The sequence below is a fragment of the Lethenteron reissneri genome, chromosome 4, assembly GCF_015708825.2.
Source record: "Lethenteron reissneri isolate LAM-NWPU_2019-01 chromosome 4, ASM1570882v1, whole genome shotgun sequence".
NCBI classification, from domain to species: domain Eukaryota; kingdom Metazoa; phylum Chordata; class Hyperoartia; order Petromyzontiformes; family Petromyzontidae; genus Lethenteron; species Lethenteron reissneri.
In genome coordinates this window covers 1,894,982-1,911,692 of record NC_083782.1, presented here as the reverse complement: position 1 = coordinate 1,911,692, position 16,711 = coordinate 1,894,982, and the positions used below count along the sequence as shown (strand labels likewise).

The 16,711-nt window shown below is 47.0% G+C and overlaps 1 protein-coding gene across 1 annotated transcript in view; it reads left to right on the top strand.

Annotated features, from left to right (window-relative positions):
- The first annotated feature begins 745 nt into the window (after positions 1-745).
- EFCAB7 (EF-hand calcium binding domain 7) overlaps positions 746-16,711 on the top strand; it is a 40,082-nt gene continuing 24,116 nt past the window's right edge. The window contains exons 1-5 of the mRNA XM_061562194.1: positions 746-1,271; positions 6,092-6,323; positions 7,145-7,356; positions 9,619-9,705; positions 15,704-15,836. Coding sequence (XP_061418178.1) covers positions 6,104-6,323; positions 7,145-7,356; positions 9,619-9,705; positions 15,704-15,836 — 652 coding nt within the window. The 5' untranslated portion in view covers positions 746-1,271; positions 6,092-6,103. The remainder of the gene's footprint in view (positions 1,272-6,091; positions 6,324-7,144; positions 7,357-9,618; positions 9,706-15,703; positions 15,837-16,711) is intronic.

Genomic DNA, 16,711 nt, shown 5'->3' with positions numbered 1-16,711 from the left:
AAAATAATAAAAATTTGGGACTGAAAATTGAGGCGGGGGTAATATTTGATCTTTTTTTGCCAAAGCCTATAAAACTCTGTCCAATATCTTAGGGGCCGTCCATAAATGACGTCACGCACCTAGGGGGGGGGGGGGTCAGACATTTGTGACGATGTGTGACGAGGGGGAGGGGGTGAGAAATGTGACGTCACATCAAAATGCGCAACTTTAAATAAACATAGACAACACGTTCTACTTAATTAAATAGACTTTTTAATAAATGTTTTCTCCTACAACATCAGAGTGCAGCGGCACATCAAATACGCACTACAATGATAGTAGTTTAAAGCGATTTGAAGCATGTTTTATTTGGGGGGGGGGGGGGCAGAGCTTTGTGACGTCATATTTGAGGGGGCGTCTGACTTTTTGCGACGCCGTGTGACGAATGGGGGGGGGGGGGGTAAAAAATCGTCCAGAATCGCGTGACGTCATTTATGGACGGCCCTATAAGTAATATAATTGAATGTTGAACATGAGACAATAATTATTGTACAGGGTGGTCCGGATGTCTTGTGACCCCATTTAATTTCCTAAAACTTCATATTTTGTTTCAAGTCATGTTTATTTAAAACAGAAATGAAGATATTCATATTCTTGGTTCTTTCGGTAAAATCACGTATAGATGGGAAATAATAAAATAATAAAATTAAGATGCAAAGGAACAAATATGTTCGGGGTCAATGAATTGGGAGTCACAAGACATCTGGTCCACCATGTCCATGCATGGGGTAACCCCCCATTGATATATGAGAATTACTTAATGTCCATTTCATGAAAAGTGTCATGACAACGTTATTTAAACAAACTAAAGAACCCCTTTCGTATTTAGTTTCAGTAAAACCGAAGATATGACAACATTTGAAAACAAGTGAAGTGTTTCCGGGTCAATTGTTTAGCCACTAGCAGACGTGGCCTTGCACGTTCGGCGTAAAGTGCATCAATCACAAATCGTCAGCTGCAATTTAATTGGTTTCAACAATTGTAGGATTAAAAATCATAATAGTAGTGTGTACAATGTGTAGCGTGGTGTAAAAGGTGCAAAGTTAAGGGCGTTATTAGCGCAGTGGAGCCTGTTTGCTTAGGCCGCGCCGCCCCGTCGCCATGGAAACGTCGCAGCTGTTTGCCGCTCGCAGCGTGGAACCTTTAGCGTTACAATAAGTTACTCTTCATCTTCTTGTTGAATTCAAACATAAATACACGGACACGTCAGCGATTAAGCTCTCTATTACAAGGTACGCTTTGGTCTGTATAATAGCTTTTTAAAATACTGTAATTAATTTAAAGAATCGTCAAGACAGCGAGGCGTTGTTAAGTGTAAATACTTTACGTGATTAAAACATTACATTTATACTTCGTCAGTCCACTTATTCGATGAAGACTCCGTGTCGGTGGATGTGAGTTGGTTTTCTTCACCATACTTCACTGCGCTGGTCAGTGCGAGTTGGTGAGGGGCCAACACTAACGTTAGCCGGTAATCGAACTTGTTTTACAAAGGTTCATAGCGGATATTCGCCATCGTTTAATAATTATACAAACTAATCAAACGTACGATTGCAAAGATTGTGCATCGGAAGCTTTTTAAATAAGGTGTGTTTTTGTGTTGATTATTTATCAATATCGATATGTTCCTGTGTACAGGGTGGTGGTCCAGATGTTTTGTGACCCCTCAATTAATCGACCCCGAACATTTGTGTTCTTTGCGTGTTCGTTTCTGTTTTAAATTAACCTTAATTATATTGTGGGGGTCACAACACACAATACTCTCTACAGTGCTGTATACAGCTGTAAGCAACTGTACATGGTAGTTCACCATACAGTATACAAGCAAAGGGTTTGCTATGTCTAAGCCCTTTAGAGTGTTTAACATGTTTAGTCGTAACTGTTGGTGCTCATGTGCTTGATGGTCACCACTTTCCCGTCTAATTAGGTGGACATCGCCACTGGGGAGACAAAGGCGGCCGGGCGTGGTGCTGGCCACCCACCCCCCCTCGTGTGCCACAGTGCCGGCCTTAATAGCTGCTCGCAAACAGCACTTGCCCCGACAGTCTGTTAAGGCTACCTGGGGCATCTTTGTCTTTGTATAATTACAGGGCTAATCCACACGTTTACGGACGTACATCTCGGACAATTTAAAGATGCTATGTATGACCATGTAAAGATGTTACATGGTCATACATAGCATGATGCCAATTCGGACTTAATTCTGATAGACATACATCCAGTAAATGGTCTCTCCACTCGTGTTGATAAGGTCGACGTGCTCATATCCCAATGTATTCTACTGTCGAGGACAATTTTTAACCTTTGAGGTTATGTAATTTGTGACACGGCTCAGTATTTACATTCTGCATAAGAAACGTCTTACTGGTAGGAACCTCCTGGTTACACCAGCCCACAGGGGATTATTGTGTCCGACGTGCAGGGAGGGGCTGGGTGGGTAGGGTGGGGCTGGGTGGGGAGGGGAGGGGCTGGGTGGGGAGGGGAGGGGCTGGGTGGGGAGGGGAGGGGCTGGGTGGGGAAGGGCTGGGTGGGGTGGGGGTGGGAGGGGTGGGGCTGGGTGGGGAGGGGCTGGGTGGGGCTGGGTGGGGAGGGGAGGGGCTGGGTGGGGAGGGGAGGGGCTGGGTGGGGAAGGGCTGGGGGTGGGGGTGGGAGGGGTGGGGCTGGGTGGGGAGGGGCTGGGTGGGGCTGGGTGGGGAGGGGCTGGCTGGGTGGGGAGGGGCTGGGTGGGGTGGGGCTGGGTGGGGGGTGGGAGGGGATGGGGCTGGGTGGGGAGGGGCTGGTCACCCCGTGGTGCCCTTATAAAACTCAACGTTTCACCTACTCACGCCGGCTTGTGCCCGCCCTCACAGTCGGGCATATTTGCGGAATACACCACGCCGCCGTTGACCCTGGCCATTGACCGAGCAACCCGACGTTCCTACCAGCTCCCTCCGCAGCAGAAATGTGTTTAATCTGCGAGGAGTCACTTTCCATCGCAGCGCACGAGTAATTTGTGTCGTAACGAGAGTTGAGTCACGGCGGATTATAACCAGAAGGAACGAGGCCCTCGTGGTACGGACGATGACATGTTGTTATGACCTTTAACATCGGTAAAACAACTTGTTATGTTTCACCATGCTCTTCTTATGGAGTTCTAGAAGTTCACAACGTCAATTCTCATTCCGCTATTTTAGTTAGAAGTTACAAATCGTCATTAAATGAAAATTGTCCGTGACATTTCGGACACATTGATTATTTGGGTAGTGACTAAAACCATGGAATTTCACAGGTATTTTTTTGTAACACTTTGTTGAACTATCGTACTCGTGCGTATGTTTCCTGCATTGATATTTTTGGCCAATTCAGATCGAATAACTTTTTTCGTGTTTATAAAATTGGAGTTCTTGGGGGGAAAAAACAATCTCATTCAAATGATGGGATAACACTAAAAAATTATGGTGCCCAAACCTACTGGATATAGTGCCTACAGGAATATCAGTGCCATTCCAGTTGGGTGTATCAAACACGAAGGTTCAATCTCTGCACGAATCACCAACCCCGCTACGAAGTGGCTGGATCACACACACGCGTGCCACACACTAAAAAGGCAGGGAGGCAACGGAGGAATGAGCGAGCCCCAACTCCATCTGCAACGTTTACTGCTGGCTTTAAAGCCATTGTCGTAAATGTCAAAGTGCATACATCGGACACATACGACAGGCAGCCCCCCCCCCCCCACGAGCACTAATCCGGTCTTGGATGTGATGGTTTAAGATGTGCCTCTCACGGTAGGGGCGTGGGACTTGGCATGTTAGAAAAACATCTTTGCCTCTTTCGGGACCTCTCATGCAGCCATGTATCAACACACACTATAAAAAACATTTAGCACTGGACTGCTTGTGCCATCAGAGCCGCAGTAAAGTTAGAGAGGACTGCAGTAGCACGCTGTACAGAGATTTTACTTTAATATAGTCCTACTGAATGTATATTTCAGCTCTCTTGTCATTCACATTATTCATGCACGTTGACCATCAGCAGTCGTTGCTTAAACCGTAGGAATTGGCCATGTGGCATGGTGGTGATAGGCATTCAAGTAATATGACACATATACAGTCGTGAGTAAATCTCATCTGGAGTACTGTATTTGCCAGACGTTTTGGAACTATTCGCCTGTATTACAAGTGCTGTGGCAGGCTGAGTTGTTGGTTCATGGATGCAGTACAGTACTGTACCCTATTTCATTGTGTGCTTATTTCAGCCTGCAGGACCGTTGCGAGTAGATGTCAATCAAGAGAATATGTTTATTGAACTTTCTGTTCTGGCGAATGACTTATTGCCTCATATGGGCATGCGTCCAGCACAGTTGCACATGGCTCTAATTCGACACTTTCGAGGCAAGGGATGACGATTCATGTGGTTTTGTAAACTCTCAAACCGTTGAGGTTGTACTACGACTGAAAGATATTTGTTCAGCAAGTGAGTTTGTGACCAAATCTGTGTAGACCGTTGAGCTTGCAGCCATCTATTTGGTCTGGGGAATTCTGTTTTCCTCCACACGCAAACCGATCTTTAAAATGTTGTCCTTCCCCCGCACCTCCGATTAGCATGGTTGGCTACGTACGGTGCGAAAAAAGTTCAACATACGTTGTACATACATACTAAATGCAGTTGGTAAAGCATCCCACTACAGGACCAGGGCCGTATTATCCAATAGCGCCTTCGAAAACACAATTTTACCATGTTTTTTTGTTTGTATGATAAAAAATGTAACCAAGATATGTTCTGGAATAAATATATGTATATAGCAAGGATAGACGCCGTGTTTATACAAAGAGCCAGTTATGTCAATCGGTTTTTTTCATAAGGTGAGAGAAATTAACACCGGAGATTGACTTTTCAAGATTTTTTCTTTGAAAAATTAGCAGTAACATCTTCAAATGGTGTTTTTCGCACAATCTCATTCATTATTTTTGGCACATAATTTGTTGGCTGCTCGTTGCAATGTATTTGCAGGTGCAATAAGTCGTTCATCCGTGAGTGAGGCATATTCCACCTAAAATGACAGTCAAACAAAACTTTAATCTAAAACGAAAGTAAGGCAATATGGCGCTCACCATGCGGTCGTCCTATCAGAACATTGAATTTGTTATCGATGGAAATGAACGGCATCCTTTTAAAGCTTTGTCATCCGATATGATAATCATAGTAAAAGATTGTTGAAGACACTTTCGTTTGTAATATTTTCAGGCTTAACTTGTTTTCTCTCTCTCACTAATTTCAATGTAAATCTGCTTATCTACGGCACACAGCACGCTCCCATCGAATTAGGACACAGGCTAAATAATGAACGTATCAGTAACGACATCTATCCGGCGGCTGGACGAAGTACGCGTGAAAAAAGCGAGTGACAGCGGCGGTAGTAACATGGGCAGCAGCAGTGCCAACTGTCGAACGTTATCACTGAAGGCCTACGAAACAGAAATGCCGAGGACCTACAAGAACCTTAATCCGGCCCTGGACAGGACCCTCCAGAAAAAGAGGGACAAGTCTTGCAGAGGCTTAGCTGTATCAATTACTCTGCTTCTCTTCCTCACAAAAAACTCACGAAAACATTTACCAAATAGCCTAAACGTATAAAAATGTATCTTAAGAGTTTAATTCAGGTTTTCATAGGTAAAAGACTTTTGCCTGTATACATCTGGCTTGGTGATAATGTAGTTGGAGCACTTGACTCAAGTCAAAAGGTTGTGATTTCAAATTACAGTCATAAATTGACTGGCTTTCATCCACTGCTTGATAACATCAAAACAATGCCAGTCTCCTATGGGTTCATTTGGCTCCTGCATTATGAAATTGAAATTTCCACCACTGCCCAAGCCTTGCCAATGGAGAATAACCATTACCCCATTGCTCATTTTACCAGGGAGATAATTGGTACATGTCTTTTTTCTCATTGTATATGTTTATGTTTGAGTATTAATTTGATATAAGCAAAACTAAACGTCACTTGGCTTGACAGTAGACGGACTGAATGAGTTGACTTTCCATTGCGTTTTTGTTGTTTACTTTGCAGTGAACGTTAGCCATGGGCAGTCGAAAGAACAGCGTGGCTTCCATTTCAAGTCGCAAGTCAGATGCCATTGTCAAAAGGTCAGAAGTCATCGATAGGTCAGATGTTGGTGAAAAGTCAGAACTGAATGGAAGGGCAGGAGAGGAGGAGTTCTACCGGCAGTGTAGAGCCGCCTACCTGATGGTGTGCAAGAGCACGCTGGAGAAGATAACCACTCGTCAGCAGCTTTGTCAAGGTGCGTTTCCAATTACCTGTTGTTACAGGAGACCTATCAGCTCTTTGTTCATGCATATAGAGTCAGAGATTTGTTGTAATATACTTTTTTTCATATTTTCCTCCAATTTTATCCCGGTTGTGCTATTGGTGTCGTATCATGAGACGCATCGTCCGTTCGTATCTCTTTGCTAAGCAGTGCAACCCTTTATGTTTGAGAATGGCCCACAGAAGGGGATATCACAAAACTACCTCTGAGATTGCTTCCCGTGATCTCTGTTATACACAGTGGAGGGCAGCACTTTCCCACTCATCAACCCAGTGAGAGCAATGTTCGTTGGGTGGCAACCCAACTGATGTTTTTAATTATCAGAGCTGGATTTTAACCAAATTAAGCACTGGAATAAATCAAATGTGAGGGGTTTTTTGTGCAGTCAGTGGCGACCAGGCTGATACCATGTCACTCGCTATACTTGAGAATCCGGTTTAATCACAGGCAAATCTGGATTCAAGCCCCAGGATCTCAGCGGTTCCAGAGCAGCGCTCCGATCTCTTGAGTCACCCGGCCACCTCATAGATTGGACTTGTTGACGAAACAGCCCAGATAAAAAAATAGTTTGATAAGGAACGTTCGTCAACACACCAATTGGGCCCACATTCATCTGGTGGCACAGACCTGTAAGCTCTTTGAAAACAGGGTTGTATGCATCTATATATGCATGTTGAACTTCTTTCGCACCGTACATTGCTAACCGTGCTAATCGGAGGGTTGGTGCGCAGAGTTGTACTGTGCACTTGGGCCCCTTTACTGCCTTCAGCCTTCACTGGTACCCGCTCTCTCAGTTCTGCAGCATGCTGGGAGGAGCCCGTCCCGCCGTGCGCTGGAACAATACTTCCCGGTGTCGATGTCGGCGCTGGACTTTGAGGACGTGTGCGAGGTGGCACGGCAGGAGAGGCCCGTGGCACGTGAGGAGCTGCTCGCTGCTTTTCGCAAGATCGACCGCAACAGCGACGGCTTCCTCACGCTCGACGAGCTCCGGCGGGTGCTCACCACGGTTAGTGGTGCTCACCGAAAGTCACCGTGGAGGGAAAAACCAGATGGCCTGGAGAAAAATCCACGCGACCACGGAGGGAACATGCAAACTCCAAATATACAGCCGTCAGGGTCAGGATCGAACCCATGACCTCCTGTATCCCAGGCAAGATAGTTACCATCTCACCGCCATGGCGGCCTTGATAACCAGGGCCAGGGAACCTAGGCCAGCCACCTCAAAACAGCCGACAAACGATATTGATCCATTGCTGGAATATTTTTGACACTCTTAACAGGTACTAGAGGGCATTATTTTTGAACTGGTAACGCCATTTCTAATTTTACTAAAATCAATATCTGCATATGAGGAGTGTTCACGGATTGATTTAGGGCATGAAAAACAAGATTTTTGGATAATTGTATTTGTATTGGAACCCAGAATGTTGCATTGCCAGTGCAGTGCGCTGACATAAGTAGTATATCCAGCCACCCCTGTTTGTTTATGTTTCGTGTTTAGTTTATAGTTTTGGCATAAAAACGTTAAAGGAAATCTACTTACGTAAATTGGCAGTCCCAATATGACACATTTAATATTATTAAGTTCGAAATATTGTTTTCAGGAGAGTCCTGCATTGGGATGTTGGCCAATTCTATCTTTACTGGGCTATGAAATAGATGTTTTAAAGCATATTTGGGGAGAGTAATACTTGGAATAAAATGAAAACATAATTACAATTATTTTAAAGTTACAATACTGGAGGTGGGCTGGTTGGCTCAGAGGCCAGAGCACGAAGTTGAGTTTGATGCCTGGTTTATTCTCTGATTCATTAACCGTCTGGGCTACTGCAATTTTCTTCTTCTTGGTCTCTCTGCCTCTGCCCTCACTCTGGTCCAACAATTTCAAATGCTTATGCACAAATTATTTTCAAACTCCCCTTTAATTCCCACACTTTGCCTCTCCTCCTTCAATGCCACTGGCTTCCCATTTGAAACTACTATATTTTCAAAACCTTTCTCTCTCACTCTCTGTCCCTCCTTCTCCCTGTACCCATTCCCCGTTTTCGGTCCTTCTCAGAATCAGAATCTTTATTTAGACTGGAGGAGGAATCCGATGAGCTATGAAGCTATTTTTCACAGATGTCCAGTACGGGCAGGTAAGAAAATTGGCAATACACAAACCAATAGAAATGCAAAGTATTGGAAAGGTCAACAAATCAGTATAAATAAATATAAAGTATGTCATTACAAATTGTAAAAGTATATCAAATCCTTCTCCTTCCTTGCTCCCCTCCACTGGAATAAACTTCCCTTGTACACTGAGCAGTCGCCCTCCTTAAGCTCCTTCCGTTCCTATCTTAAATCCTCACCTCTTCTCTGTCGCCCATTTTCTTCTTCCCTCCCCTCGCGACTCCACTCCTTCCCGTCCCTCTCCTACCCTCTCGTGATCCCTATGTACTTCTCTATCAATGTCACTCATTCCTCAATACATGTACGTCCCAGTCAACTACAGCATTCCATTCTGTCACCGTTTTCAAAGCTATGTCTAGCGCCTTGAGGGAAAGCACTCTGTAAATTAGAGTTAGAGTTTATGGTCTCAGCCCAGTTTCTAATAACTGTACAAAATCATGCCGTCACAAAACATTTGGTTCTGCGATTAATTTTCCCAACTTCCATCTCTGACAATTAAATATTGGGTTGACTCTTCCGTGACAAACTTTACTTTCATATAGCAGAGCGAGTGGGAAAGTGCTGCCCTCTACTCTATAGACCATGTCACGTAAAGTGATCTCAGTGGTAGCTCTGTGATATCTGCTTCCATGGGCCATTCCCTAACACGAAGGGTTGCACTTGCTGTGTGAGGAATCCAAATATAAGGTTTGTCTCGCAGTACTCTTAGGATAAAACTGATGGAAAATGACCAAACAACTGTTACAAAACTAACTTTACAACATATTATTGGTTCTTTCGGTAAAGTCACGTAGAAGGGAAACAATAAAATAATAAAAATAAAACAATAAAATTATCACGACGTTTCGATTGCAACACAAGCAATCGTCATCAGGTGTGAAAACCACAGCAAGAACATTTCACACCTGATGATGATTGCTTGTGTTGCAATCGAAACGTCGTGAGAATTTTATTGTTTTATTTTTATTATTTTATTATTTCCCTTCTACGTGACTTTACCGAAAGAAGCAAGAATATGAATCCCTGCAGTCACGAAAGCTTTAAATCGAAATTTAACTTTACAACGTCGCATTCTACTTTCTGTACACATGCACAGAGAGGGGAGCGGATGACTTTGAAGGAGCTACAAGGAGTGTTTGAAGATGCCGATGTTAACCGTGATGGAAAGCTGGATTATGCAGAGGTGAGAAATACACACGTTCATCCATAAACAATTCTTACATTGAGTTTGCTCTGTACTAGTGTAAGATGTATATTACAGCCATTTAACAATTAATCCACTGCTGAATGAAAACCTTCCAACCCTTTTAGGTCATGGGGGGATTGATTCTGCACAATGCCGGTCTTGGTGAATTGATGAAAGTGTAATGCGGGCGTAAATGGGCGGGGCGGATATGACGATCCGAGAGGGAGGAGTCAGGGTGACGTGGGGGAGAAGTTATAGCGGGGAGACAGGAAGCTATCTGGGTCAGTCGGGGGAGTGAAGGGTGGTGAACACGTTGGGTGGTCGCCGTGCCTCAGCCTGGTGGCTGAGGGGCTCATGACGGCGCCAGCCAGCGGGGTGGAAGAGAGAGTGGAGGATTGAGGTAGGAAATGGCGAGATAGCCACAGAGGCCACGAAGGGCTGAGGTAGGAAATGGCGAGATAGCCATAGAGGCCACGAAGGGCTGACATTGGGAGGTGGCGAGATCGCCACGCACGGAGGAACAGGGAGCAGCGATGGAGCTGCTGGGGGAGCAGCCAGAGGGCTGTACCAAGAGCCTGCAGCGGAGCTGCAGGAGCGTGGAAGGCTAGGGGAGCGAAGGCAGATGTGGGGCTGCCAGGGAGAGAGTCTCAGGAGGAGTGCCGTGTGGGAAGGAGAACGCGAACCCCAAATAAAGGACACGGAGTCAGCGAGAAGCGTCTGAGTCCTTTTTATTACACTGGAGTCAGAAGTGAAACGGCATCTCAAAACAACTGAGAGAAAGAAGAAAAAAAAAATATTCCTGCTACATCATCCGACGACGACGACCTTCCTCAGACAGTGGACCTGCCTGCGATGGAAGAGGAGATCCGTTCTGGAACGAGTACGGGTCCGGGTGAGCAAGGTGTCGCCGCGTCGGTGGACCTGTCTGTGCCGGAGGATGCCAACTTACGATGGAGACAGATGGTGATGCAGATGGGGACCTTGAAAATCGTGCTGGCGCGACTGTGTGAGTTCACCACGCCGAGGACGACGTCGGGGAGGCCCGGTGGTGATCCGCAGGCCTCTGCCTTTCCTGCGCTGCCAGCGCCATTGCCACGTGGCACGAAGACGCCATCTTGGGCGTGGCAGGGGAGAAACGGCGGGAAGCCGCCATCTTGTCTTCACCGCGGCGGGAGGACGCCGCCATCTTCAACATCGCGGCGGAGAGGCAGCCTTGCGCTGCCATCTGGAGGTGCCGCGGGGTGAGCAGCCTGCTGTGAGCTGCTGTTTTTCGAGGGGGTGCTGCGAGGAGAAGACGCCGATGCTGCAGCTGCTGGGGCGGGAGCTTCCCGTCCTGGTTCGGGTGCGTGACAACGGAGCCGTCAAGTCGCCGAACGAGTTCTGCGAGGCGTCTCAAGTTGCCACCCTGCCGTCCTCTTCTTGCTGCAGCCCCGGGCGAGTCATAACGATACGCACCCGGCCTTAACACACACCTCACTCATCTTTCGAGGGCCGGGGGGGGGGTATTTTGGTTTTCTCTTATGACTCGATTGTGCGGAGCGCGGTTCGGACTGTCTGTATGTGTGTGTAATAACGATGAACGCGCTATCTGCTTGTTGCTTGGTGTCAATATAAGTGTGTGCGTGTGTTGAGAATGGACGGAGAGTCTGCTGTATTTGCTGAGTGTCAAATTGTGTGTGTGCGCTGCTGCGTGGAGTTGTTATCTTGATGGTGAAGTTAATTATTAACTTGGGAGCGTCGGGTATCTTGCGCTGTATTATTTGTGGGTTACCTTGTGTGATGGGCTTAATTGGAAAAAAAAATATATATATTTTTTTGGTGTATTGTGCTGCGAGGTGCTGTGTGCGATGCGATTGTTGCAAGAGAGAGAATAATTGTGTTGTTGCTGCAAAGTTACGACAGGATTAATGGTGTGTTGGTTGCCTGCAGATCTGCTTGCTATTGTGCTTAAATGTGCGCGTGTGATCGCGATATGCTGATTGCATGTGCTGTTATACCGTTCTGTATGGTTATGGGGTGCGATGCAGTGGTTGATTATTGGAATTGGGATTGTTATTATATTGTGCGTACCTGTTGGAAATTGGTAACAAATTCGAGGGGGACCCTAAAATTCGGTTGTATTGGTGTTGTGCACACGAGATTGCGTGTATATTATAGAGGGGGACCCTAAAATTCGGTTGTATTGGTGTTGTGCACACGAGATTTCGTGTATATTATGGGTAATTGCGCTTTTTGAGAGAGAGAGCGCGCTTTGAGGGTGCGTGATGACGCCGTTGTGGGTGTCTCAAAGGTTAATGCTAATGGGACCGTAAATTGGCGCCAAGTGGCGTCGCGTATTCGGTTGATCGCATGCAGCCACGAGTTGCTTGGCGAGTTGGGTTGTGTAACCAATGTGGTTGGTAAAATATTGGTTAAAAATTCCACGATATGACAGCTGTGCGCAGCAAGCTGGGGCTGTGCGTCTATCGTTGGTGGGGTTGTTATAACGTGACGGGGGATGCGTCTTGTGACCCCCAGTTAAGGGAAGCTGGGGTGCACGAATGGAGAAAACTGGCCACGTGTTCGCACGTTGGGCCGCCATTTTGCGCGCACGCGGGGTATGGTGACGATGCGCTTTGCGGAAAGGGCCGCCATTTTGAGTGCGCGCGAGATATTGCGCGAACGCGCTGGGCGAAGGGGGACGCCATTTTGAGCGCGCGGGAAAAACCGCGGTGGGGCAAATATTCCATCTGTTATGCCTGCCATTGTTGAGTGGGTGATGCACGAGTTGTGGTCACTTCGGCCTATGGCTGATGGCTGACCTGACAGCCCGGAGGCGAAACCTCCGTGGTATGTCTTAAACTAATGGGCCATGTGCTCATATGGCTCGGGGAGTCATGGTTCAGTTGTGCGGTGGCAGACTGAACCTGGTGTGCCGGGGGCTCACGGGATCTGGGTTAGGGTGTTATTGTCTCTATAAGAGAACATTGCCCCGTGGGGGGAGTCCATGGGGTCTGGCATTGCCGGGGGATGAACCTTCCCTGGGCTATAAAGCATCGGACTATACGAGGCTGGTGTGTGTCCATCTCCGATGGGATAGTAAGGGAGGAGCATGGCCGAGTTGCTGCTCATCCCCGAAATTGCACTAGCTGAGAGTATGGTCAGTGGATGTTGCTGTGGGTTGACGACCACGGTGGGGGTTAGGGCGAGTTAAACGTTACCGCTGGGGAGCGTGGCTCTCTCCACACGAGGGTGTGCGATTAGGCGTTTTGTTGGGTTGCTGAGAGTGACCGTGGGTACATGCTGTGTACGTGCGATGTCTGTGCTGGTCCTCAAGGGAGGACTGCTGGTGGGTAAGAGCAGGAAATTTTGTTGTTGTTGTTGTCACGTGTAAATAATATTGTTGTTAAAATGTAAATAATGGGGCATCCATTGCGTTATTTTGGGTATTTATGGGGAGTTTTTTTTAAGCGGGCTGGATTTACATCATCTCCACTACCCTGAGGCCGGGTGGCTGTCGTGTACGACATGCGGATGTGCGTTGTTGTGCTGTGCCTCAGGGGATTGGATTCTCCTTCTCGTCACAGATTCTTCAGCTCCCGTCGCACTGGGTGTTACCTGGTGTGCTAGCTGGATGAGGACTTGAAGGAGCAATTGAGCGCCGTTCGTCATTCTGCTCTACCACTTGCTCTTTGACGTTGGACTTGAGCCGAGCGGATGGAACTGCAACATGGACACGCACTAAAACATCACATTTCTGGATTGTGCGCGTTGGCCGTTCTTGCGTGTCAGTTGCCGTTTTTGTTCATTGTGCCATTTTTATTCTTGTTGATGTTGCGCGGAGGACAGGCCGGTGTTCTGTTCCAGTTCCTGATACCTCCCCTTTCGTTGCTTGTGTTGTTGTTGTTATAATCTCCGTTGTGTCTGGGGGACTCCTGATTGTGATGCCTTCGCCCGCATTATTTTGTTCTGTTTCAGCCGAGGACGGCTGGGATTTTCTCTACGGGGGAGGGTAGTGTAATGCGGGCGTAAATGGGCGGGGCGGATATGACGATCCGAGAGGGAGGAGTCAGGGTGACGTGGGGGAGAAGTTATAGCGGGGAGACAGGAAGCTATCTGGGTCAGTCGGGGGAGTGAAGGGTGGTGAACACGTTGGGTGGTCGCCGTGCCTCAGCCTGGTGGCTGAGGGGCTCATGACGGCGCCAGCCAGCGGGGTGGAAGAGAGAGTGGAGGATTGAGGTAGGAAATGGCGAGATAGCCACAGAGGCCACGAAGGGCTGAGGTAGGAAATGGCGAGATAGCCATAGAGGCCACGAAGGGCTGACATTGGGAGGTGGCGAGATCGCCACGCACGGAGGAACAGGGAGCAGCGATGGAGCTGCTGGGGGAGCAGCCAGAGGGCTGTACCAAGAGCCTGCAGCGGAGCTGCAGGAGCGTGGAAGGCTAGGGGAGCGAAGGCAGATGTGGGGCTGCCAGGGAGAGAGTCTCAGGAGGAGTGCCGTGTGGGAAGGAGAACGCGAACCCCAAATAAAGGACACGGAGTCAGCGAGAAGCGTCTGAGTCCTTTTTATTACAAAAGTATAGTTTTAAATATGGTATCATTGAACAGATGGGAAAAAAGAATATATGCCTACATAATTTTATAAAACACTGCTAAACTTATCAATCCACCTCTGTTAGTTTAATTCTATAGAACTATAATTAATACGTTTTGTAGTAACATTTCAGGCTTATTTTTAGACCCATGTTATGTATTATATGCGGGGAACTGCAGCCAAAATCCATTGTTATATTGTACTTCTATGCCACCACATCTATGCTGCCAGGCTTTGACAACCCACGCTGATCAGCGTGGTGATTCCAAAGAACACAGGATGAGATGTTACTATCCTTTGTGCAAGCACTTCCAAGAGTTCATGAACAGTGAGCCTGGTGAAATTTGGGGAGCGCATCGTCAGTAGTGAACCTTTGGGTCCTAGGGTGTTTCGGCCTTTCATACTATACACCCTCCCCAAAGGCGGCCAGCGACAGGGTGATCAATCCTACGCTTGCGTCCCATTCCCAATTAGTCATAGGAGTTGCCTTGTTGTTGATAGCCAACATCCCATGGGACTATGCATGGCAGGGGCGTCCTCCTCCCTGAGTCAAGCATTGTTGACTGCATACCTCCTGGCCCTCTCACTTTGGGGCCCAGCTGGAGTCTTTCCTCTTCATCCAGAGCCACTGACTGCTGCCTTCTGCCGCCTCCGATACAGCTCTGATTGCCGAACGCTGGCTCTGGCCCTTAATTCCCAGGTCTCTAAGCAGTCTGGTTGTAGATGTTGCCACAAAACCTCTGCAGCCCACCTCCACTGGTCGGACTTCTGTGTTCCAGCCATGATGCCGTGCTTCGGCAGCTAGATCGGCATAGCGCAGATGTTTTCGCTCATAAGCCTCATCTACTGAGTCCTCCCAGGGTACTGTGAGTTCAATGATGAAGACCTTCTTGAGCGAACGGGACCAGAGCACCATGTCAGGTCTTAGGGTGGTGGTTGCGATCTCCGGAGGAAACACAAGTTGCCGGCCAATGTCAGCTAGCATTTTCCAGTCGCGGGCCAAGCGCAGCTGGTCTCGCTCTTTGACGCGCGAGGCATGTAGAGGTCCTCATTCAGCAGTGCACTGATGAAAGGACTGTACATTCTTTCGTATATATATAAAATATATTGCATTGTCCATTTTTCAGATATTTAAGTGTTCTTTTCATATACTATATTCAACCACACTTTTAATATTCCATTGGCAAATATATCGACAGACCTTCCAACACTTTGGTGAGCGCGGTTAGCTATGTTCGGTGTGAAAGAAGTTCAACATACATACGTACAACATTATGCAGGTAATTTCAATGATGCATTTGTAATTTATACATCCACAGACAAAACGGAGTCATATATCAGTGTAACTGTAACACGCGACAAGTACACACAACCCAAGAGCTCTTATGAATTCACGGATGCTTCTATTCTACCTGTGCCAGTTTTGCCGGATGGTGTTGGAAACCGCTCGGCAGTGTGAGCGGATGGCGCTGGAGCGACTAGAAGCGGACGGCAGGGGTAGAGTGTGGCAACTGGGCAGCCAAGCAACGGAGAGGGGCATCGCGTCACGCACAGGCACGTTGCTCCCCAAACTCAACTACTAACACTCTCTTTATTTCGCCAGGTTAAGGCCCACTGAGAGGCAACCTGGTCACAAATGTTGTTGCTCAAGCCACGACGCTAATACAGAATTACGATTTACTTCATATCGCCCACCGATTCCGGCTTCGCTTGAGTAAGCACGAAGATCGGACTCGCTACAGAAGCCAACCAACTAATCACGCTGCCCCAGAAAATCACAGACGTGGGCCAAAACGTTAAAATAAAACTAAACTATTTTTAAATTTTATTTGGAGCTTTCGTGACTGCAGGAATTACTCTTTGGGTCTTTCGGTAAAGTCACATAGAAAGAAAAATAAATTAAATAGCATACGACGTTTCGATTGCAACACAAGCAATCATCGTCAGGTACAAATGAAAGAGTAAACAAATCTAGTAAACTTAGAAATATAATGCAATACAACACAGAGAGTCGGCTAACATAACAGTTAACACCCTACCTGGTTGATTACGTTCTTCCAAAGATTGCTAAATTTGAGAGAGAGACAATACACAGACAGAGACACATAGACAGACACATAAGCAGAGAGAGATAACACAGAGACACACAGAGCAACACACACATAGGCACACAGAGAAACAACGCCTCTGTGTCGAGGCCTTAAATATAGAGAGAGAGGGGGGCAGAGGGGGGGTAGAGAAATTAGCAGGTCAATGAGAGATTTGGAGCTTTCGTGACTGCAGGAAATACTAGAGCGACAATACGAGGACACACAGGGAGAGAAAACACACTTAATCAAACAAACTCAGCAAAATTTGGAAATGTAATGCAATTCAACACAGAGAGTCACATAGGCGTTGTTTCTCTGTGTGCCTATGTGTGTCTCTCT